At 42.5% G+C, this 23,954-nt stretch overlaps 3 protein-coding genes across 4 annotated transcripts in view; 1 reads left to right on the top strand and 2 right to left on the bottom strand.

Moving 5' to 3' along the window:
- Positions 1 to 12,115, bottom strand: part of arhgap35a (Rho GTPase activating protein 35a) — a 36,279-nt gene extending 24,164 nt beyond the window's left edge. The window contains exon 1 of the mRNA XM_085915815.1: positions 11,396 to 12,115. The gene's annotated coding sequence lies outside the window, so the exon portion shown is untranslated. The remainder of the gene's footprint in view (positions 1 to 11,395) is intronic.
- A 1,208-nt stretch (positions 12,116 to 13,323) lies between these two features.
- ap2s1 (adaptor related protein complex 2 subunit sigma 1) lies at positions 13,324 to 15,942 on the top strand. Its single transcript, XM_085916215.1, has 5 exons — positions 13,324 to 13,493; positions 13,832 to 13,981; positions 14,044 to 14,157; positions 14,435 to 14,494; positions 15,034 to 15,942. The coding sequence occupies exons 1-5, from the start codon at positions 13,491 to 13,493 to the stop codon at positions 15,133 to 15,135; spliced, it is 429 nt and encodes a 142-aa protein (XP_085772341.1). The 5' UTR covers positions 13,324 to 13,490; the 3' UTR covers positions 15,136 to 15,942.
- On the bottom strand, positions 14,824 to 21,290 carry rab4b (RAB4B, member RAS oncogene family). 2 transcript variants are annotated; one of them, XM_085916213.1, is made up of 8 exons: positions 21,090 to 21,290; positions 19,385 to 19,465; positions 19,182 to 19,296; positions 19,042 to 19,104; positions 18,672 to 18,826; positions 18,498 to 18,593; positions 18,227 to 18,395; positions 14,824 to 16,626 (listed from the first exon to the last, which is right to left on the bottom strand). In XM_085916213.1, exons 1-7 carry the CDS (start codon positions 21,103 to 21,105, stop codon positions 18,280 to 18,282), a joined length of 642 nt encoding a protein of 213 aa, XP_085772339.1. In that variant the 5' UTR covers positions 21,106 to 21,290; the 3' UTR covers positions 14,824 to 16,626; positions 18,227 to 18,279. The 2 variants fall into 2 exon arrangements, with proteins under 2 accessions (XP_085772339.1, XP_085772338.1); XM_085916212.1 differs by having other exon boundaries at positions 15,087 to 18,141; positions 21,090 to 21,289.
- Between the last annotated feature and the right edge of the window lie 2,664 nt (positions 21,291 to 23,954).

Here is a 23,954-nt window from a genome sequence, read left to right as displayed (position 1 = left end):
AAATCACTCATGGAACCATTAACAGAAAGACGATATAGTGTAGCATCTGCTTCGATGATGACACAAAGACGAGCGGTGGTGGATCAATAACCTCCTCAATTATGAACATTCGATGTCACCACAAAAAAGCCTCCAACAGCATTTCTCTCATCCTTGCAATCCTCTCCCCTCCTTCTACTGGCCCCGCCCACCCGACTGGCTCAGCCAATCACTTTCACGGTCTCAGAGATTGTAGGATTGTACAAAAACTGTTGAAATAATTCTCGTACCACAAAAAAAAAAACATCTGAAGTCATTCAGTCCATAAAATTGCTGTCTTTGCTATATTAGAAACAAATCCTGCCTATTATCTTTTTAAAGGTAGACAGTTTTTAATGACACCTTATGAAATGTCTGGCAAGTGTGAGATAAAGAAAATTAGGTCAACAAACAAAACATTTTTTGAATACACGGAAGATGCTAGCAACGTAGAACAACAACAGCGGGTGAGAGACGATGGAAACAGCAGAGTCCAAAATGTGCTAAAAGGCAAAAAACAAAATCTCTTTAATTAACTTGTTGTACTGCTCACCACTTTCCCAACATTCTGAGTCAGGAATTTGCATGGCTGGCGTAGTCGGTGATGAGGCGCCTTGGCTTGACAGAGCCAGTCATTATGTCCTCGCTGGTTTGGTTTGTGTCGCAGGCGCACGACTTTCATCAAGTTCAGCGACTGAGTAAGACATCTTCCACTACATTTATTGTTCATCTGTGCGACGATGATTTTAAACAAAAGGTCACTGCGTGAGTAGCAAGTGACAGTTTCTAATAAACTTATCATATGAAGGAGAAAATCTCATCAGTCATTGGTTGACTTTTCCTGACCGCAAGCATATTTGAATTAGTTGATCCGGAAAAGCAACAGATAGTGTTCTTGTTCGAAAAATCCAACAGTATTTGAAATTTGTCGAAACCTGACGCGACAAGGAATTTGCAGATCTTATCGAATCGGTAAGGACGGAAGACGGTGGATTCGGAAAGTGCCGCCACGAGTTGGACGGTGGCGAGCGCGATGGCAGGATTTGGGATTTGAGTCTTTTAACTTCATTAGTTCCGCTTCAGTCTGGGGCCTGTAGATTATGTCTAATTAAGCAGCTTAACACGGCTTAAAAAGCACCGCACAGAAAGCACAAGAGCCTTATCTGTCAACCTCCTCAAACCGTTCTTCACTTCCCCTTTTTCTTCCTGTGGCGGGCCGACATAAATTCTCCGCATGGCCTTTAATGCGGCGAGAGATTAGCGGCTGCGACATCGGTGCGAGCGGGATAGCGAGCGGCCGCCGCGATAGCAGGTTTGGTTGCCTGGGTATCGAGAGAGACAGACTTGATGAAGAAGGTTTAGGTTTGATCAAAATAAGGCCCACAGTCACCTCTGGATTAGCCTCCATATTAACAGCGCCATCATGTTAGCAACTCAGCTTTTTTTTTAATGAGCAGACATCTTAAATGTCTGGCAAATGAGACAGCTGGGTTCCATATTGTAGGGGAAAGGATTTGGGGTTTCACTGGAGTGCATATGTCTAGCCTAGTGTAGCATATGTGTAATGTTAGCATTCCAACAGCTAGCACGAAAAGACTTTTTTTTCTAGCAGGTTTAGGGTGGCCCTTTAAAATAACAAAACAATTATTCCATATTGTCCTCTGTTGCTCATATAATTTGGAGTTTTAACTGTTGTTTTACGTTTTTTCTTAATTCTTTGTTTTTAGTATGGTGACCTTGAGTACCCAAAAAGTTGCCTACAAACAAAACCCATTAGCATTCATGTTTTATTATTATTATTTCACATGTTCTTTCAAAAATGACCCGAAGAATTAATAAGGCTTTTCCCAACACTGACATATTTTCATTTATTTCCTATGGGAGCAAAAGCTTCCAAGACAAATGGCGACGAAACATCAAGGTATTGTTCTTTCAGCTCATCAGCTCTCTGCTGCAGCTGCATGTTCTTCCACAACCCTCAAGCCACAAAAACTGGACAACAACCTCACAAACATGTTCTAACATCTGGTTGCTGCCTTCAGGGGGGAAGGGACTCGGCGGGGATCACCGACTGGTATTTATCAGACAAAAGGTGTCTCGGCTAAATGTTTCTTTAAGAGTGTTTTTGTTGCATTAAACGGACCTGTTTATGCCAAATAAGACTTTAAAATGCTATTGAATGTTGTTGAGAACACGGTGAGAGTGTCTGTGTAGTAAATACGCCTTTAATAGGTTTTCCTGAAATACCACCCCAACAAAAAACTTTAAATGTTTGTGTACTTACGTGTGTGTGTGTGTATGTGTGTCTGTGTGTGTGTGTGTGTGTGTGGTCCTTACACGCCTCTTCTAAACCTGTTAATTATTGCACAGTTGGTAGACTGGAGTGCCATGTTTTACAGCCAATGAGGAAGCAGTGTTAGTATGACATCACCGGGTGCCGGGTGTCAGCACAGAGCCGTGCTTTTGGAAGTTTGACACACAAAGTCACAGCGAGTTTGGCTACATTCTGCTTTCTATTTTAGTCAACGAACAACATCTCGGTTCCAGAAACACAAAGAGAAAAATTCCGCAAATTACGTGATGGACAAAACAAAAGGCCACTCGTTTCTTCATGTGTAGTAGCTACAGATTGGGCAAGATGGCCGCCCTCAGGACGTCTCCGTCTTGTTAACAAGCGCCAACGCACCGGGGTGTCTGAGAAAATGGTCACACGCGGTCTGTTAGGCGTTAAACAGCCTCTGATCCAAATCCGCTGAGCGTCTATTTTCTGACAACTCCACATCGGCCGCCCCGTCAATGAGAGCGGCAAGTGGAGGTGTTTAAATGATGAAAGGCAGCCAAACAACAAACGCAAAGGAAAGGGCAAAGTGGCGAGGGAGAAGAAGAGAACGGGCGTACGAGGTAGCGATGGAGAGATAAAGTCAAAGCATGATGGACGTAGCCACTAGAAAGGCTCGGAAAGGAGGCTGGAGTGAAGAGAGAGCCGCTATCTGATAGAAGGGATTTGCTCTACCCTGGAACAGTAATTTACTAAAGCCATTCTGCACAGGCCCATCAGTGGCGATCTGCTGGCAGATTAGACGGCAAAACCGCATCTTTGGCTTCAGCCAATCAGCAGCCGGGAGCGGGTGAGAGGATGAAAGAATGACAGAGAAGAGAAGGGCTGGGCTGGTGGCGGATTTCCTCTTGACATCTGTTGAACGGAGGAAAGCGACATATGCAGAATATTATATATTTTTTAGCCTTTGCAAATCCTTTTTTTTTCGAATTCTATTACTCTTCTTTTATATGTAACCATGTGCTTTTATATGCATAAAAGACAGCCCTGGCATCTAAATGTCAAGTTCAAATCAATAGTGTGCAAAATCCAGCACCACTGAGGGTAATAGAAAAAACAAAAAAGGTTAAAAGTGGAAACAGTTGAGTTGATTCATTTTTTAAAGTTAAACTACAAATTGGTTTCTTTAAATAAATGAAATGTGTTGCGTATGAAATGTGGCGGATTTCCTCTTGACATCTGTTGAACGGAGGAAAGCGACATATGCAGAATATTATATATTTTTTAGCCTTTGCAAATCCTTTTTTTTCCGAATTCTATTACTCTTCTTTTATATGTAACCATGTGCTTTTATATGCATAAAAGACAGCCCTGGCATCTAAATGTCAAGTTCAAATCAATAGTGTGCAAAATCCAGCACCACTGAGGGTAATAGAAAAAACAAAAAAGGTTAAAAGTGGAAACAGTTGAGTTGATTCATTTTTTAAAGTATAAAGTTAAACTACAAATTGGTTTCTTTAAATAAATGAAATGTGTTGCGTATGAAATGTGCTATAGCAACAAAGCTGTCTTGCCTTCATTTTAACAATAAAAAATGTGATATTTGAATGGCAAAGGATTGTAAACAACATGGAGTAAGGATGCACTGATACAAGTATCGTTACTCAAAACGTATTCCATAGCCTAAGCCCCGATACCGCCGGAACTGCCTGATATATCGAGTATCTCCCAGGTAAAAGCCATGTCAGCAGTATGTGTGCTGATATCCTGAACTCATTCACTGCCGACCCAGTCAATATCTTTGACGTCTATAACCGTCAATGGCACTGAATGAGTAAAAAAAAAAAAACACTCAATGAAACAATGACTCAAATGTAAGTACTGAGTATCGCTGCATCCCTAACATGAATCGTGAGACCCTTTAACGATCCCTCCAAAAATGCTTTGTGGAAAATCTGCGATGATCAACTTGTATGCAATTCTGCTAATAATAAAACATAATAAAAACATAGCCTCTGGACAGATGTTTTTTTTTAAAGCACACTGCATACACATCACACACAAGCCATGAACTGTTTTTCAATGTCCACATCCTGTCTCGGGTTTTAGCACCGACTTATGAAAAAAACCCAAAATGAAACAGCAGCGAGTTGTTCCGTCCCCCGCGGACTTTGCCATCACCACTTCCTGTGCTCACTTTGGAGCTGGTGCCCAACCTCAAAGCCCCCTTCGGGGGAGGGGGGGGGGGGGGGATCCCATGAGGAGAGGACTGACATCATGCATCCATGTCTCCTGTCAAGTCCGAACCCAAGAGAACCAGGCGGGGGCGGGTAAACGATCCGGGCTTCGAAGAAAACGCACGTGAACACTCAGTGTTGCGCAATTTCCCAGAATCAGATTTGTTATGGCCAAACACTGAGTGGGGACATCCAGAGGACATATTTACATAGTTCCGAAGCAAAAAAAAAAAACAACGGGAGTCTCCGTAGTGGCACGCAGCGTTTGACAGGAAATGCACTCATAAACTAGAATTGCGGTTCAAGGGCAGGTTCAACTCGCTAAGTCGCTTCGTTGGACCAAACGGCACACAAACAAGAAATTCTTTGCAATCGCGGCAGCGTGACGCAATCCCCTCCGCCTGTTTATGTCACACCTCAGCGAAAAAATCTCTGATTGTTTTGGAAATGGACTTTGGTATGGACTCTCAGTACTCGTTCCAAGACGTTGTCTTTGACACTTAAATGAAACATCAGCAGTCTCGAGTATTTTGTGTCATCCTGGCACACACTTGAGTGAAAACCGAAAAATGCTGATTGCTACAATAACGGGGGGATTCTGAAAGAGCAAGTTCACAATGATGGAGTTAATCGGCCATTTTGAGGATGGTAAATTTGCCAAACGGTTGACTTGTCGAGAATCAATTGAGACGAAATGGAATCTACAAGTTAGAATTTCAATTTGAAAGGCGGACAGATGTAGAGCAAAACAATTGATCATATTTTTTTTCCACATAATTATCAAATGCTGATCAGACTGGATGAACAACCCTTTTAAAAAAAGATGGATGAATATGCGGTGCGAAAATGTCATGCCAGAAAAGGATTTGCACATATGCGCAATATCAATTTGCAACGTCTTAACAGTCGTCATTGCTCGGCGACACAAAAAAAAACAACTTATGCTTTTGTTCATTCCGACTCGCTGCCGCTAAATGAGTAATCGCTAGTCATAGAGTGGATTTAATAAAGTCTTATTGTGTGATACAAATAAAGCAGGCAATGACTGCTAACGTGACTCATCATTGTCGAACTCTTCCTTCTAATGTGAGCAATCACAATAGCTACGATGCTTTTTTCATAATTGAAATGATATTTTAAAAGAACACACACACAGACACACACATATATGGATGGAAGCCACAACAGGCCTAGCTCGTCCTGACCTGACAAACTACATTCTCAATGACCTTTTCCCTTATTGGACAAAAAAAAAAAAAAAAAGTCAGCATTCTCCCTTCTTCGACTACCGTGACTAACCCGAGCCGCTCTTGTTAAAAACAACTCTGTTTACATTCTTCACCCGTGTTACTTTTATCTCTACAACTTCTGACATACATGCAAGTCAGCACAGCAATGGAATTAGGGATTGAATCTTGGGACAAGTAACACTTTGATTAGAAAAAAAAAAAAAAAAACATAGCTCACAAAAACATGCCGGCTTTTTGTCGTGTTGATCTTCGACTTGATTTATTCGTAAAGCTCTGTTTATTTACGGATAGGCCTTCAAAGCTGGAGATCCTTGAAGATAGGAGAAGAAGGCACACTTTCTGAGCAACAGGAATGTAACAAAATGGTGGATCCTCAACAGCCCCGCAGCAGGAAATGAACTCTGACACAAAAACTAGGGACTTTGGGGCCCCTGGTGCATCCTGGGAAATTATGGCATTGGGACGCAGTGGGGGAAAAAAAGAAAACAAAAATCAGCCTCATGATATCTAATAGTGTTTTCTCATTTCAATGTTTGTCCAACAACCGAGACTCCGAGAAACAAGGTCAAAGCCAGGCCGACTTCGAACCTGGCAGCCTGTCGGAAACTGTCGTCTGTCCTTCTTTCGTGCAGATGGACCCGCCAGGACCGCAAAGACGACTGCCAGCACAGAGTGGGAAGGAGACGGGAAGTAAATAGAGTGCTACGTTCAAATAAAACAACACCAAGAGGGTTTTTTGGGGTGGATTCGCTATTTTTATGGCCGCCCTCCTCCAAGCCATGAGGAAATAGCATGGAGTGAACATCATTAGCTAAGTGGTGGCTGGCTTACAGGCAGCGGGCGCTGCGATCGATAAAGGCCGGCTCAGCCATCCGAAGCATGAAAGGTGCTTAGTCATCATCCCGGGGCCTGCGTAAACCTTTGCCGGCCGGGGCCAAGGATTTGGACCGGGTCATATCGAATATAGCTAACATATCTTCACACCACTCGGAGGCCAGAAACTATTTTGACAGAAAGCGAGTTGGATTAATTGAGTCACTTTAAACCGGTTTCTACCAAGCAGTAAGTACTGGAGAAATAACGACAATGCTCGAAAGTTCAAATGCTAGCTAGCATCAAAGCAAAGTTCCGGAAAGCAAATGACACGTGTTGGCGCGGAGACGCCAAAGGCCAACGCTGTGGTCGGAATCCCCCGAAGTGGCATCTGAGTCAAACCTTGGGTGACAAGGCGGCGCCCTTCTTACGTCCTCAACCGCAGTTGACAATAACACTGCGTAGCGCCCTCAAAATGGCCGAATTAAAATAGCAGATGATGTGAGAAACAAAAGAGAGAGGGAAAAAGTAAAAGAAGGAAAGTGAAACCGCGGGTCGGGTGAGGTAGCTCCGGGCCTGTGGGAGTTGCTATCTGTGGCTCATTTTCTCGTTTCTTGTAAGATGTTCGCCGGTCTGTGACTAAGGCGGCCCGGCTTTAATTACCTCGAGGTAGTTAAAGTGACACAATCGATGACAAAGCAAGCAAAAAGTAGATTGCTGGAGAGTACGCACAATCTCAATCGGGATTTTCAAAACTGTTTTGGCTGACATTCTGCAAAGCATCATTGAACTTAACAAGGCTGTGGATAATGCCTGAAAAACTACAAGATGCGATAAGGGATGTGGGAAAATGGACAAAACCGTATTTTGTGTCCAAAACAGATGCCCGGGAACAGTGATTCGATTGTTTTTTGGGGGTTTTTTTTTTGCATGGATTTATTGTGAGTCATCAAAACAAAGCTATTGGCTTAGGACATGCAGGCAGCACGGATTGTGAGTCCTGCTGAAAGTGGCAGCAGGAGCCGATATTGAAAATTAAGGATGCGCCGATATCGCTAGCCGTGTCCATGGTGACGCCAATACCGCTTGATCAGCCTGACGTAATATTTTGCACTCCCTGAGAGTTCGCTGTGCAGTCTGGCAGATGGCAAACAGGTCTTCCAAAAGAACCTTGTTTCAAGCTTATTACTGACACTCCGAATTGAAATCAATGTCAAAGTAACAAAACTCAAAGTGCATTAACATACAATGTTAGCTTAATTAAGCTAACATACACTTAATGAAAACTAAATCAAAATCGTCAAAGCATAAACAAAACTGAAACAGATTTGATCTCAAATTTCTAAGCATCTTTATGTATTTATTGATTTACTTTATTTATTTTCATACTATTTTTTATTTATTTTGTTTATCGCCACTATTAACGATATTCTTGAATACAAGCGTATAGCCGGTCTGTCTCTTGAGCATGCTCTCCTTAAACAATGACTCACCCACTCAAAAATAATCTGATACCATTACACACTTAACAATCAACGTTACAAAAAGAAAAAGAAAATACGCCACAATCCCCGAGGGGGGTCTCCGTGACCCATTAAAAAGCAGCGAAAGTCCAACCTAGTGAACTCCAGGCGGTGGCCTCATTTGGCTGGCAGCAGCTCAATCATAACATCTTATTTAGAAACACGCTGAGTCATGGAATTCAGCCATGGCCAATAGCCAAGCAGCAGAGTTACTTTATGGCCGTCATTGATTGGTTGATCCCGGAGTGCAAAGCTGAAAGGGCACATACCAGGAGCGAAGCCCTGAAGCACAAACCGACAGCAGTTTGCTCGCATTTTTTTGTTTTTTTCCTAAGACTGACTCCCGAGGTATAATCAGTCCTGGTCTATTCCTCAAGGTAAAATCTACACAAACCCTTCAGGGCCAATTACTGAACTCCAAGGGAAGTATTAGTACCTTTTTCAGAACCAAAGGTACCAAGAGCACAAGACAGAAGCAGTCAAAACACTAAGCTATTGTAGTGATTTAAACTCTTGTCAATATAACATGGTAAAACCTTACCGATTACCCCGTCAATTAATCAAGATAAGTCAGATATAAATTCAGGTAATCAGATAAAAATGTATTTTGCATCATTTAAGTGGTAAAACATTGCAAGAGAAGCTTGGATGCACAGACTTTACTTCCGCCTTTTTGGAATCGAATTCATCGAGTTTAAAATAAAAAAAAATAAAAACTGCATACCAAGACACACAACTTAGCAGTAAGTAGGAATCACGATCCTTCCATCCTGGTCTAATATTTCCAAAGCCACCACGGAAATGATGTCACCGTGGGTTCTTCTTTTAAAAGACCACTTTAATCGTATTCACTTCCTCGAAGCGGCATTAATCATATCTAAAAGCTTCAGCGCCAGCAATCGTGCTTAATATGTCATCGGAATTGGAAAACAATATCGGTATAAACTGAGCTGGATATAATATAGGGCAAATGCAATTTTTGTTAACGCTCCATTCAAAGTTGCTCAATGAGCAATCTATCATAAGGCCAATGAGTGTCGGCAATATTTAATAGCCATTTTTGTTCCCGGGGAGTGTATGCGAGGCACAAGCGGAACTGCTGACTCGAGGTCACACATATTTCAGCTCTTCAGATAAAGGAGCTCGAAAGCGCTATAAGGAGGGAGGTTCTTTCTTTTCCAATGTTAATATGCAAAGCGTCCGAAAGACCGAGGAGAGAAGAGAGCCTCGTTTCAACCTAGCCGACCGACCACACTTGGGAATGGAAATTCAGATGCAATCATCCCAGAATGCACCTCTTTCTGACTAATAATCGGTCAGCAAAACAAAGCCGCCATTGAGCCACATGGTGACTGTAATGTGGACCACCAAAACGGCAAAGCTGCCCGCTATAATTAGCTCAATTCTCCATCAAACGAGTTTACGGATGACTTAGAAGCAAGCTGCGAAAGTGAGAGTGGTGGTGGTGGTGGGGGGGGTGTATATCATTTTTGATGAGTGGGAAAGCATTGACAGGTAGGCCCAAGGGGGGGGGGGGGCTGACATGGAACTCAAATCTCAAAACAGCCTTGTTGTGTATTTCAAATAACCATCCAGAGGACCATTTTTCAAAACGTCAAGGAGAGCCGAGCACACCCCTTCGCTTTTCCTCGCTGCTGTCCAGATAATGAGAAACTTAATCTCACTTCTAGTCACCTAATCGGAGTATGCGTCCACATGTCTGGCTCACGGCCTGACAAGCCGAGCCAGCCTCCATTTAATCCCGGGACGGGATCGACTTGAGTCGATGGCAGTCGGTGAGAGGGTGAGTTTGTACGGGGGGCCGCCGTGTTGCAATGAGCCCAATCAGGCGAGGAGCAGAAGTGCTGACAGATGCTAACGCATTTTACCTGCGAGCAAAGAGGATGAGTGTTGACTCGATTCTCACCGCCAGGCAGTTGATTAAGCACGATGAAAGGGAGACTCATCAAAAAAAAAGTTGCAGGCTTGGATGAGTCAAAGTATTTGCTCGGAAAGGATCAAAAAAAAAAAACGGGGATGGGCATTTTATGACATCTCATTGTTCAACCATGAGAAAAATAAATGATCTGTACTCGAGGCCAACAACGAGGCGCTCTCAAGCTGCTACACTTTATTTTGCCTCAATTGCTTCCATTATCTGAGGGAAGCATGGCGGATAAAATATGCAGATACTTTTGTGAATTATCATTAAATTGGAAACTCACTTGATTTAAGATCATCCCGGCATTAAATGACATTTTGTTTCCACTTGCTCTGAGCAATTATTGGGACATGTGACACTTGACAGACACTAAACACAAAATTCACCAGCATTCACGTTTGCCATTAAAGTTCCTGTTTTGGTTCTTCGTTCCGGCAGTGACACAGCAATGTACGCCCACACACACACCACCGCTCGGGTCTCTCGCTTGAAATCTTTCGGCATCAATCTTAAAACAGTGTGGCAGTTAGAGAGACGTCTCCTGGAATGAAGTGTCCAGATGTCCAGCAGGGGGGGGGGGGGGGGGGGGGGGGGGGGGGGAGACACTGAAAGGGAGTGGCCGGCGGAGGGAGTGTGGAGGGGGGGGTGCAAGGACCACTTTGCAGTAAGCGTGACGCACAGTTTGACCGGCTCTGTGCATGGAAATATGAACGCCTATTTTAATCGTTAACATGAGGTCGTAAGTCGATCATTATAAAACATGGGAGAGACATAGCTCCACAGAAATAATCAGGTTATACACCATGTTTCAAGGATTTCATGTTTGGTGCTCGAAGTGTCAATTTGACAACTTGAAAAAAAAAAAAAATAATGACTTAAATCCACTTAGTGGTTCTATTTTGATCATATAAACGCAGACGTGAGTTAAATAAATACCCCACCCACCCACCACCACCATTGTTATTTAAAACCAACACACAACCCTGACAAACAACGTATTCCAGGTGCAAGGCTCCAAACAATCGTTTTAATGTTTAGTTGGATGGCATCCATGCTTATTGAGCGCCTTCCTCTCCTCTGTAAACTTCCCATGAATCAGCGAGAAATGAACACACGCGCATCAATCCGATAAAATGAATTATGATCATTACTACAAAAGGGGTCACGCAAGCCTTTTTCTTTTTTTTAATAAATGGGATTGGTGGTGACTCTCGGGTTCGGATTGGCAAAGTGCAGTGAAACAAGTGGCATAAATAAACGGTGATAATCACACATGATTTTTGGCAGCGCACATTTCAGATTGGGGAAGATTTAAAAGGAAGTAGGTTACGTACCATAACATTCCTTCCTCTCCGGATTGCGTCCACTCCTTTCCCTCCTCGTAGAGTCTTGAGAAAAGAAAAAAAAAAGACAAAAACACACGGCGCCAACACTCTCATCGATTATTATGCTCTTCCAGGGCACGAAAAGAGTTTAAATGTCCATTTCTTGTCACTTTGGACGCTTACGTCTGAAGTTTTCACATGAGCATTTTTCTGCGTGTGTGCCGGAGGGCTAACCAACAACTGAATGCTAGTTAAGGGGGTAAAAATGGGGGTAAATGCCGCACAAAGTGGTCTTCAGCACGCCTATGAACAAGAAAGAAAGGGGGGGGGAAAAGGATCTCCTGGTTTTAAAACGTTCTTTCAGGAGTCTTGTTTTTCTTGCTTCGCCACCACGTTGTTTTCAGCTATTATTATTTCCTTTGTTATGTCCAAAATAAAAGATTCGCCAGGAGAGGGAAAGGGGGCTAGCTGTCTTCAATGATCCCAGCGGAAGGGGAGAAAAAAAAAAAGGTTGGATTCCCGTTCTATTCGCTGGTGTTGTTGAGCTGCTGGCAGGCTAAAAAAAAAATGTGTGACGGACGGTGTGTGGTAAGTCTTATTTTTTTGTCAGTTTCCCAATAATGGCGGCGGCCCTTCTCTTGACTCCAGGCAGCATCTCCCCTCCTCTTTCGCGGCTAACACAGAGAGACAGTCTCGCCCAGTGGTTCATGCACACTATTACAACGCGCGCGCGTGCGCGCGCACAAGCTCGCTCTCACTCTCTCTTTCTCTCTCTCTCTCTCTCTCTCTCTCTCTCTCTCTCTCTCTCTCTCTCTCTCTCTCTCTCTCTCTTTCTTTCTCTCTCTCTCTCTCTCTCTCTCTCTCTCTCTCTCTCTCTCTCTCTCTCTCTCTCTCTCTCTCTCTCTCTCTCTCTCTCTCTCTCTCTCTCTCTCCAATGTTGATTGCATTGTCACTATTCTCATTTGACATAACTTTAGAATATTTTTATGACGTTTTTAAAAATGAGAATCGTCCACAACTAAGGATTATTGACTCGTTCATATTAAGAGACACACAACTGATAAAAGAAATGCATCATGATGTTTAAAAAGGGAGAAAAAAATAAAATCATTCGTAATTTGTAATCGTATATAATGAACAATATGCCCAATATATTCCTTGAATGCCATTATCTTGTGTTGTTGAGTGAAAAAAAAACTATTGGCAAAAATCGTCAAACATCTGCCGATTCTGTCGGAGCCCCAATAGTTAACAATATTTTGCTATATATAAACAGCCTGTTAGTGTTCTACGTGCACTGACCTTTTCTTGAATAAACACACAAGCTCATGTCCAATCACATCGGACACGGTGTCACTCAAGCAATATTTGCATGACCCCAGTCACAAGAAGCAAGATTAAGAAGGGCCGAAGTTTCTGCTAAAATAATAAGCCTCTGTTTTTCATCAGTTTTGATTTTCTTTTGCCTTGGCCTAAACACTGCTCAATTATTTGTTTGAATTAGGATCAACTAATACAGGATCCTCTCAATACCTATGTTAACTTTCCTTGCCATTGTATTTCTTCCTATCCAATTTACTCTTTCCTTTTCTCTGGACTTGCAGCTAAAAAGTTTTTGGGGGTCTCAAGGGGCAACACATTCCTCTGCTTAAATGTTGTGCAATCCCTGACAGTACCGGTTCCTCCACCCTGTCTAATTCAGCCGGGAACTGACAAAATTGCAAACACTTCTTGATATTGCTCATGCTTATTAAATATTAAACAAATATATATTTATATTTTTCGAATACAGGACGCATCATTTAACATAAAAAAGATGTCAAATGACTCGAGTATCACGTGATCTAAGCACGAGAAGTCATTACTGACGAATCCTGGTTCTGGTAGTTTTCATTCACTCAAAGATAGCACCGAACGCGATGATGAAAACTACATTTCCCAGCATGCAACGCAATCTGATTTTTTCTCTGACTTCCTGATAGCTTGGAAAAGATAGCGGGCGAGCGGTCGGAAGAATTACTTATGTATTGGCATAAACGCACTTCATAGTCTTCCACGAACGTGCCTTGTTGGAGTTTATAAAGTCTTCAATTAGAAGGACAACATGGTAAATATATCGCGGGTCATCGTAATACATTTTTAATAGTTTTGCTGCCTATAATCGCTAGCATGCTAACCATTTAGCAACATAGGCATAGCCACTTGGCTAAATCGCTATAGGCATAACTTCAAACACGGGGAGGATTTGCACAAAGATAATACGATCTAAAATGAAAAGAAATGCGAAGAGTGAAATCAATTCTGGGGGATCGGTTCGTCCTCGCTTACACGGAACTGTACAGCTGAAAGAAATCGGTCTCTGACGTTGCACTTCACGTCAAAGCAATCATGTTCAATAGCATTACAATGTGATCAACTGGTCGAATATTCCTTTGTCCATTTTAGATCCGCTTCATTCTGATCCAGAACCGAGCCGGCAAGACACGACTCGCCAAATGGTACATGCAATTTGACGATGATGAGAAACAGAAGTTAATCGAGGAGGTGCACGCAGTGGTGACCGTCAGAGATGCCAAGCACACCAACTTTGTGGAGGTGAGTTTATTGCCGATCGATATCAGATCATAATGCATCAAGATTAAATATTGTTTCTCCAGTTCCGAAACTTCAAAATCATCTACCGACGCTACGCTGGACTCTACTTCTGCATTTGTGTTGACGTGACTGATAACAACCTGGCATATCTAGAGGGAATCCACAACTTTGTCGAGGTATGAACCACATGCACGCAGCATGATGTTATTTATATACAGTAGAGCTACTCGCTAAGTCAACTATGATGATTTCGTTTTTAATGCTCTGATGGTGGACCGGAATGTCTGTTAATGATTATCATGGCTATTTTTTCTTGGGTGCTGCACCTCATCACATTATTGTGGGAAGTACACTGAAGATAAATGTATTAGATATGCTGTTAGCTATTATTTGTGCAGTACTCATTATGAAAATCGTGAACTCACGACTTGACCGCACGTCTCTCCCCTCAAGGTACTCAATGAGTACTTTCACAACGTGTGTGAACTGGACCTCGTCTTCAACTTCTACAAGGTGAGCGAGCGTGTTTTGTTCTTCTATCCAATTAACACTTTGGGTAGACGTTCGTCGGAAGGTCAAGGCGAGAATGATTCGCAACAAACGGCTCCCCATCTGCCGCGCTCGCTAATGACTTCATATTTTAAACGGAGATTACGACCACGTATGAAACAAACACTCGCTATGTTGTTTTTAACTGAATAATAACCAAGTCTTTGGACATTTTTTGCTTTTAAACAATCCACATTTGAAGCTACTCGAGTTGTCTTCATCTTCAATTACGCTACCATAGAGAAATCATAAAGGCTGTCACTATCCAAATACTTAAGCCCTGACTCCGTGTTAGGTCATTTGGTGGTTATTTTTAAAATATGATGACTTGACAAGTCGTCATTTGGTGAGGCAACATTCCAGCTCAAGTCTTTATTCGAGTGGGGAAGAAGATAATGTCACGTCTACTTTCAGTCCGTGGTTTGCGGTAGTCATTGACTATTTTTGTCTTCCACTTCCCCCCCTCCCTTGTGCACTTTTAACCGAGTTATGTCCTCCTCCAGGTGTACACGGTGGTGGACGAGATGTTCCTCGCCGGCGAGATCAGGGAAACCAGTCAGACTAAAGTCCTCAAGCAGCTCCTCATGTTACAGTCGCTGGAATAGACAAGAAATCTCTCTCCTGTGGATGAAGGGGAGTTCCTTCACCTTGAATTTCATTGCGATATTTTGTTTGTCTCGCACAAGCTCATAACCCCCAAGATGAAATTTAAATTTGGGAAGTGAGTCATCTTTTTGGTCACGTTACAAAAGTGTGGTCACATCCAATTACCCCAATTAACCTTTATCTCAGAGCACTACAGTCAGGAACAAGCGTCATCATAATTAGTGCATCCAGCACTTAAAAGCAACTTTTAAAACGTGTCATATCATAATCAGCATTGGCATTTTACATATGGCTCACTATTAAGTTTAATTGGAAGGCCATTCAGAGTTGATGGAATAAGTGCACTCTAGGCGAGTGTGCGAAGACAACCTGTCTTTTCTCAAGATGGCATTTCAAATCATATAGTCTACAAATCACTCTACATGGCGTGGTGCTTGTTTGTCGTATGTTTCATAAAGCAGTACTGTGATGTTTGCGTAGTATGGTTTGTGCACATGTATACTTGTGTCTTATATTAATCATGTGGAGAATAAAAATGAAGCATTCATTCCAGAGCGCACTACATGTGCTTCAAACAGTATTTAGTCATTTGATAAATGCCAGTAACTTAATGGCTTCAAATAAAAATATGAAATAAGAAATATGAATGAATTAAGAAAAGCTTTTTGTTTATTGGTTGAATATGTACTACTACCCTTTTGTTTACATCAAAGTATGTTGATGGAACTGTTTTCTTTTTCCCAGCATTGTCTCCCAGTTTAAATACATGTCCCATTATGTGTAAATAAAAAGATGTATGAGAACAAGTTTAGCCTCAAATTGTCTATTTTTAATTTCACATGTTCATTTACAAGTGCAAATTTGTGCTGGGATTGATTGCTTTATGGGAAAAAAAATCCATCTAAATTAACTGGAGGACAAGAGGAAAATTTGAATTTGACAAAAGAAATTGTTTTGCAATGTCAACACTATCATCTAATGATATACAATAGATCAAAAATACAGTGTGGAAAGCCCAAGTCCACCATGCTGTATGTCCCTCGGATGACGTAGATAATGACGTCATATAGTGACACCCGTTGATTTACCACCACCTTGTGGCAGCCTCTTAGTATCACAACTCCCTCACGCAATCAAATCATGAGGTCACCGCGACAGCCTGGCCAAGATCAATAAATCAGTCGATAGATCCACTTCGGCTACATAAAACCACTCAGGCTGTAACTGAACCGAGCCAAGGGCATAAATCAAGACGATTGAGGCACAGCGGCGGCCATTTACTGTTCATCATGCGAGCCCGGTGATATTACAACCTCGCTCTGTTGCTCCTTAAAGACAAACTGCTTTGCAGTGGAAGGTGATGTGAAGCCATTGTTACATTTCAGGGCGCGCCAAAGCCTATTGAGATTTATTTATGGGATTTTAAGAAGGGGAGGAGGGGGGGGGCGTTGGTGGTCAGAGACATCGAATGACAAGGTGCTGGCTTTTCACTGGAAAAGGACAAGCAGATTTACTGGGGATTGCATAATCATTACAATCAATGAGCAACACTCTCTAAAGACAACTCTTATTTACAACATACATGTAAAGTCCTGTGTAAGATTATGTGGCATTTGTTACCAAGCAACAACTGAGTGGATCAATGCAGACTAGATGACATCATAAAATACCGGCTGCATGTAACACAAACTCTTTTCCGGGGAGAGAAAAAAAAAAAGGTCTGTATCCTGTCACACGCAGTTGTTCCTTAGTAAGAAACGATGACATCTACAGTTAAAATATTTATTACAGTTTCAAGTCAAATGAAAATGTACAATTCTATAATTACAGCATATAAACAAAACATTTGAAAAGTAAAAGTGCACTTGCAGAGAGAAAGAGAGTTGAGGCCACACTGAAAAGAAATCAAATATATAGTACTAACGAGTCAAAAGACTTGAGTCAAAACTATTGTTGTTCTTGTCAGTGTGACCCCCCAAAACTCCTCCATACAGAAGTAGACAAACTATTTGAGGAAGAATGAAAGCGATTTGTTGATATAACTGTACATTTATAGCTGTATAGATGATATGATGATTGACTGCCTTTGCTTCAAGCGTGCTGGTCTGCTCACTCCAGATGATCAAGTGTGATTACGCAAACGCACGAGAGGAGATGACATTATAAAAGCTTTTGTTGGTTTTGGGCCACGCTAACCTCGAGTGGCCATTTTTTTTTTTTTCTTCCTCGCACTCACGGTCCCACAAAGCTGGCTGGTTGCGGTGCAGAGGAGAAGGAAATTCCCCGTTGCTCTCTCAATAATATGTGGGAAGGCTCCAAAACTGCTTGTGACGAGCGCTTGGCGAGGCAAAATAAAAAAAAAAACTACGCCGGTGGTTGAAAACATGCTGAACGTTTTGAGGGAAATGCGGCAAATGTGGCAAATGTGACGTCTGCGTGTACGTGAGGAGTGTAACTTGGGAGGTCGGTGAGTACGACTTGGGTCAACGAGAGCCTGAGCTCTCCGTTTGTGCTTTTAGACGAGGAGTGGCCAACCTCCGGATCAAAATGACGCCGATCTACTTTTATATGGATTGAAACAAAAGCCAATACTGTCCTCCCTTGTAACAAAAGTGCAAAAAGGTATGGATAAGCTTTGCAATGACTTCATAAATCTCTCCTATTTAAATACAGTAGTTCCATTTCCCCCCCCCCAAAAAAAAGAATCAAGTGCAAAAGAGCACACCCAGCAACACATCAATCGACAATAATAATTTATAAACCTAAGATGTGCAAATTTCGTCTGACTAAAAAACTGAATGAGAAGCACAGGAATTAAAAAAAAAAAAAAAAAAAACATGAACGGGAACAGCCCATACAAACAACCCGCGACTCGTCCGTATCTGGTAAGGACTCGAAGACCATTCCATAAATACGCCAAGGCTCAGGAGTTGTTGTGGTCTCCGTGAGCACTCATCCAGGTGCTCCGAGGTGTGTGTGTGTGAGACACCCCAAAACACCTGGAGCTGACACGCACACAAACACAGAAGAGAAGGAGCCTTCAAAACAATGGCTCCGACACGAGAGTCCGATAAGGAGTCACTCACTGACCTGTACGGGACGTTGCGTGGACCAGGTGAGGAAGTTGGGAGGAGTGCGGAACCCTAGCAACTACATTGCTGCTTGTTCTGTGCGGTGCTGCCTCGCGGCTGCCGCAGCTGCCTCAGCGAAGCGTCCCCGTATTGGATCCCCGAGCCCATCCTTTCCGGGTCTAACTCGCCTGGGGGGGGGGGGGAGTGAAACGTGATCAGCGACCGGCGAAGATATGATACGGCAAATGAAAATCGTGCCGATTTCAATTCAGCATAAAACGGATGAGCACCTGAGTCGATCTTGTTGAGGATGGTGCGAGCGCATTTGAGAAAGCCCTCCTCCACGTTCTCTCCTGTCAGAGCGCTGGTCTCCATGAACATCAGATCTGCGCCGACACACAGAAGGCGGCAGGATGAGGAAACGAGAAGAAGTGGAAAAGGTAGAAGGTGAGTGTTTGAGCTACCGTTCTCCTGAGCAAAGCGCGACGCCTCCAGGAAGGTGACCTCCCGCTCGGCCTCTAGGTCTTTCTTGTTGCCGCACAGGATGATGACGATGTTGGGGCTCGCGAGTGTGCGCGCGTCTGTCAGCCAGTTGGTCAGAGCGTTGTACGTCTCTCGGCTGGAGGACGGGAGACACGGACAAAAGAATTAAAAAATAAATAAAATAAAAAAATCTGAATTTGTGGGGATAGTATGACGTATTACTCTCACGTCAGCAGTTAATCATTCAACAAAATAAAGCCAGTTGGTGAGATTGTGTGTCTGCTTGACAATCATTTAAAAAAAACTTTAAAACTGCCCCAGCTCCCCTAAAAAAAAAAAAAAATATTTTACCTGGTAATATCATAGACGAGAAGTGCTCCGGCTGCTCCGCGATAGTAGCTGCGCGTCACAGAACTGTGAAGCAAGAAAGCAACTTTGGATTTAATTGGTAACAAAAAAAACATTTCAAGCTAGAAAGCGCGAGAAGTTACCGGAAGCGTTCCTGGCCGGCAGTGTCCCAAATCTGCAGTTTGACCGTCTTCCCGGCGACATTGACCACTCTGGAACCAAACTCCACTCCGATAGTGTGGTTGGAGTCCTGTTTGACTGCAGTCGCACAAGTATTCATTTCACACCCTGTGCTAAGAACATTTAAAGAACACTACATGCATAAAAAAAAAAAAAAAGAACTCACATTTGCTCTCAATGAACTGATGGAGGAGGCAGGATTTCCCTGTCCCGGCGCTGCCAATCACCAAGAACTTAAAGAGGAAATCTGAAAGTAGAGGAGAGGAGAGATCCACGCTAAGCAAATGTCAGGGGACAATCCGAGCCGGCTGCACTTGGAACTTCGCAGACAATCCTTTTAATCTCATCAAGATCCTCTTCTCACTGCTCCTGGCAGGCCTTCGTTTAACCTCGTAATCACCGAGCGAGCGCGCACACACACACACACACACACACACGACACGGTTTGTGTGCGCTCGCCGCATTGGAAAGCGAAGAGGCAGAACTTTTAGCACATGTTCGTCGTCAGAGCTGTTAAATTGTGGCTTTGGGTGAGTGCGGCGTAGCCGTGACCAGCTGTTTGTACAGATGTTGTTGTTGTTACGGACGAGGACAAGCCGGTTGGCTCGGATGACGTGGAGTTGCGAGCGAGCATGTTGATGACATTTGAGAGGCTTTTGTGCGCTGCAGCGACGTCCCACCAGACCAAAGGAAAAAAAAAAAAAAAAAAAAGCACAAAAATTTGTAATTTTATTATCCATTCAACTTAATCTTTTTTTCGTCAAATCAACATTTAGATTGAGACACTTTGAACCGGCTCACTATAGATTTTCCCAGGTGTCATTTTGTCTAATGTTAAATTTGCACCAGATAGCAGAAGCACAAAACCACAGATGTGAATTCACACCTTTTTTTTTTCTCCCCCCCACCATGTCAACACAGCTGACAGATTCAAAACGCTTCGCTTCTAAAAGCTGGCCTCAGCTTTTTCGGTCTTGTCTTGGGTGACAATCAAGCTGTCAGTGTGACGGCGACACGCCGACGCCGTCGGTTTGACAGCGGCCCAGCAGGATGTTGCATCACAAGATCACATTAACGACAAAATAGGAGAGATGTTGACTATCATTACTTGATTAAATGTAAGAAAATAAAGTCAATGAAATCAATACATTATACTGAGCATATTTTATATAGTTATGAGAATAATGCACCATAACATATTCTTACCGAGAAAAACATTAGGAGCACCTACATGATCTATTACAAAAACGTTGCTTTTACAGAGATAATAATGGTTTTATTCGATTGACACAGGAAGACAGGTTTTTAATTCAACAGTAATTTAATCTGATAAATATTGTATTTATAGCCAGGATAATAAATGTCATTAAAAACGCAAATACTACATTTCAACACATCATTTACCTGATGATTTATTTTAGGATAAAATAATCTATTGTCAATCTAAAATTGTTTTAGAAACTCCATTAGCTTAATGCTAACACCCAATAGAAAACATCATAATTGAGCTAAGATGAAGTACACTACTAAAGTGTACGACGACATTTCAACACATTTTTGGTCATATTTCATTCATTTTATGGAGCTCAGTGTCTGCCCAGTCATGTACGGATATGTCACCGCAGCTCAAGTTCGAGCAACTTCCACCTGCCAAATGTCGCGGCGTCAGTGCTACGGAAGCGGAGTGTGTATCGTTAAGACGCAAGTGGAAGGATAGCGACACAAACTAACACGTAAACTGCGTCTTATAAATAACAAGTCAGTGCTAACGTGTAAGCTAGCTAGTTAGCCGCGTAGCTAAAGGCTTGTCATATCACAGCTGGTTCTTCCGCAGACAATTTCAAAAACAAAATGAAACGAAACGAACATACCGTACGTCTCGGACATGTTGCCCCCCTCAAGTCACTCGGCCCGTTTTCACACTTGGCTTGGGAAGTCAGTCGTTTGTGTGTTTTGCGTTTTATGGTTGTTTTAATTCTGTCTGATAACGTCTGAGCTCCTTTGCTTCGACCACAGCTAACTGAGCCAAGCCAGACCCTGGGAGCTGTGTGATGACGTCATACGATCATAAAGCGTTGCCTTCACGTCTGTTGGAAATAAAAAAAAACTGCATTTCAACAAAGCGCCACAAGATGGCAGACAAAGATAAAGTGATGAGTGAATAGTATGCCACAGTCACCGCAAACAAAATTGACATAATCTGACTTTAGGAAACCGGGCAAATTGTTCAAACGTTACTATTTGTTATATTTTTTATTCCTTGTATAGTTTGCACAGTTATGTAACAAATCATACAATAATTTTTTTCCCCCCAATGTTCGGGGATGACAAAAAATAAATCAAATTCCATACTTTGTGGTGAACAAAAATTTGGTTGACTCCTTTTTCTTTGCAGCAGCTTTTGATGCATGTTATCCCTTGTTCTTTGCACATCCACAAATAAAGAGACACTTGTGCAAAGCCCAAGGGCGAGATATAAGGTAAGGCCGCCCAAAGGCAACAGGTGATAAATTAAAGAGGCCTACCACTCGGAAAGTATCCCTCCAAGTTCCTCCCTGCTTTTGTTGCACTTTGGCAGGTCCCTTCATCGTTAAAAGCTTTTTTTCACTAAGATTAAAGCTGGGGAGGAAACACTAGGCTGAGCGTCGTGTGGGGCAAGGATGTTTTCCTAAGGTGGGCTACAAGAAAAGGTGGACTCAAAGGTGTGCAGCTGGCCGGAAAAAAAAAAAAAAAAAGACAGCGCTTCTGTTAGTCACTTTGCTAACCTTTGTGAGTGTTTCATCACTCATTGTCTGCCCTCTCTCTTTCTTGCCCTCTTGGGCCAATGCAGGTTTCATCATCATGATGGATGTCTGAGCTGCAGGCCAAACATGCGTGCGCACACGTGTGTGAATGTCCACCCTGGGTATTTTAACACGACCAGTTTTACAAATTCATGTGTACTTCTAAATGTGGGCACGTGAGGAGGGAATTCAAAGTAAATATCAACATGTTGACTGTGATTATAGAGGTGGAAACTCCCTCGTATGATGCCAGTCAACCTAAGCAATGTTTACTACAAACAGTGAGTCATTTTTTTTTACAGGGTGCATGGATTGAGTCACTTTTAATGGAGAAGAGTCTGTCTAAAACTATGGTGGAAAGTTTTTTTTTGTCATTGTTAAAGCGGATATATGATGGGAAAATGACTTTTGAAAATATAAATTTTGCAGTAGCTGGTATCTAAAAAAAAAAACATCTTCAGTGAAGTTTCCTTGAAAGTTCAAGGGCAGCTTCATACAAAGTGGAGAAAGAAACACACCTGACCTAACATAAACAAGACTGAATTGTGAATGTGATGAGTAAACAGAAGTGAGTCCGTCTGTACACGGAGGATTTATCCTTTGTGGAACTAACAATGGCGTTTTTTGCAAAAAAGTTCAAAGATGATTCACCTTTAAGTTGGAGGCAGTTGTTTAGATTTAAAACTATTTCCCCATATAGACAAAAGATGAGCAAATGAATTATTGGAATTCCGATTTTGAACTCTTATCTCATCTCAACTGAAAGAATCAATCATATAATTTATTTGCATCTCCTGACATGGAAGATCATCAACTGAGCTGCCAGATAGAACTTGTTGAAGAATTTCTCCATTATGTCACTCAAAATGTTTGGAACTGATAGCAGGTAGTTAATGTCGAGATCACATTGCAGGTCTGCAGGAGGAAAAATGTGCCGCATCCTCTCACTCAGCCCCCCCCCCTCTTTTGTTATTCTTTTTTTTCCACCCAGCCATGGCAAATAACACACAGTCAGTTGTCCTCACATGAGGGTAGGGGGGGGCGTGTTCCATCATTGTGACTGACAGTTTGTCTTTCAACACACACTTAAATAAAAAGATCCCGCTGGAGAACATCAACATGCCAACCTGCACGTACAGAAAGACTTGTTGACAATAAACGCTTCATTCCTCCACATTGCACAAGCATCAAAAATGCTATACGGGAAGTTTGCAAAGCCAAGATATCACACTTTGTTCTTTCACAAGACACTCCCATCTTTGAGTTTATCTTCTCAAAGTCACAGCAGGCTCATGTAGCTTCCCTCCGGGCACAAAGAACAAACTTTTCTGTTCATTTCCTTCCACTCTCACCTGTCACAACCTCTCAGTATTGATCTTCTGTCAGATAATCCAGAACTCATCCCTCCAGTTCTCCATCATTTCTAAATGTAGGACGACTGATTTGATAGAAGTCATCGCCCCTGAGTGATACAGTTAAATTTGACTAACATAGTAACTGGTAAAGAAATCCAAAAGGGAAGCTTCCCTCCGAGGCCTCGGCGAGTTGCGTCTCGTCTTGGGCCGCCCGACGTGTCAGCGAGATAAGACGGTCAGCCCTCGAGGATGATGTCAGGACTGATGAATGAGATCAGTGACCTCCACACCAGACGCCCGCAAATCAAGTGTCACATCCTCCCTGTCTCGAGCAATTACCGTCGTCGCCGATTGCTCAGTGAGCATGATGTCATGCGAATGATGTGTTGATGTGACGTTTCTACATCATGCTAATATTTTTGTCAAATATTTGGTACTTGTTTATTTTGTTTGCCAATTCTTTTTAATATTTTCTAAAAATCAGATTATTTTTGTCATATTTTTTGAGTAACATTTTTTCCCTCCCAGTCAGGTGGACAAATTTGAGGCTAAAGGTGACACCCAAAGGTCTCAGGTGTGCAATCCCACCTGTGCTCAG

The sequence above is a fragment of the Syngnathus leptorhynchus genome, chromosome 7 (genome assembly GCF_054491065.1).
Source record: "Syngnathus leptorhynchus isolate UIUO chromosome 7, UIUO_Slep, whole genome shotgun sequence".
NCBI classification, from domain to species: domain Eukaryota; kingdom Metazoa; phylum Chordata; class Actinopteri; order Syngnathiformes; family Syngnathidae; genus Syngnathus; species Syngnathus leptorhynchus.
Note: the sequence above shows the minus strand (reverse complement) of the source record. Positions and strands in the feature narration are given on the sequence as shown.

Bases quoted from the DNA above. Each gene is read 5' to 3' on its own strand.
- rab4b (XM_085916213.1), bottom strand. The intron at 18,827-19,041 runs GTAAAATATTTT...CCCGTCCTCCAG, and splicing joins CTCGTCTATGATATTACCAG to CCGAGAGACGTACAACGCTC. The intron at 18,396-18,497 runs GTGCTCATCCGT...CCCCCCCCCCAG, and splicing joins CCTCAACAAGATCGACTCAG to GCGAGTTAGACCCGGAAAGG.
- ap2s1 (XM_085916215.1), top strand. The intron at 13,982-14,043 runs GTGAGTTTATTG...TTGTTTCTCCAG, and splicing joins AGCACACCAACTTTGTGGAG to TTCCGAAACTTCAAAATCAT. The intron at 14,495-15,033 runs GTGAGCGAGCGT...GTCCTCCTCCAG, and splicing joins TCGTCTTCAACTTCTACAAG to GTGTACACGGTGGTGGACGA.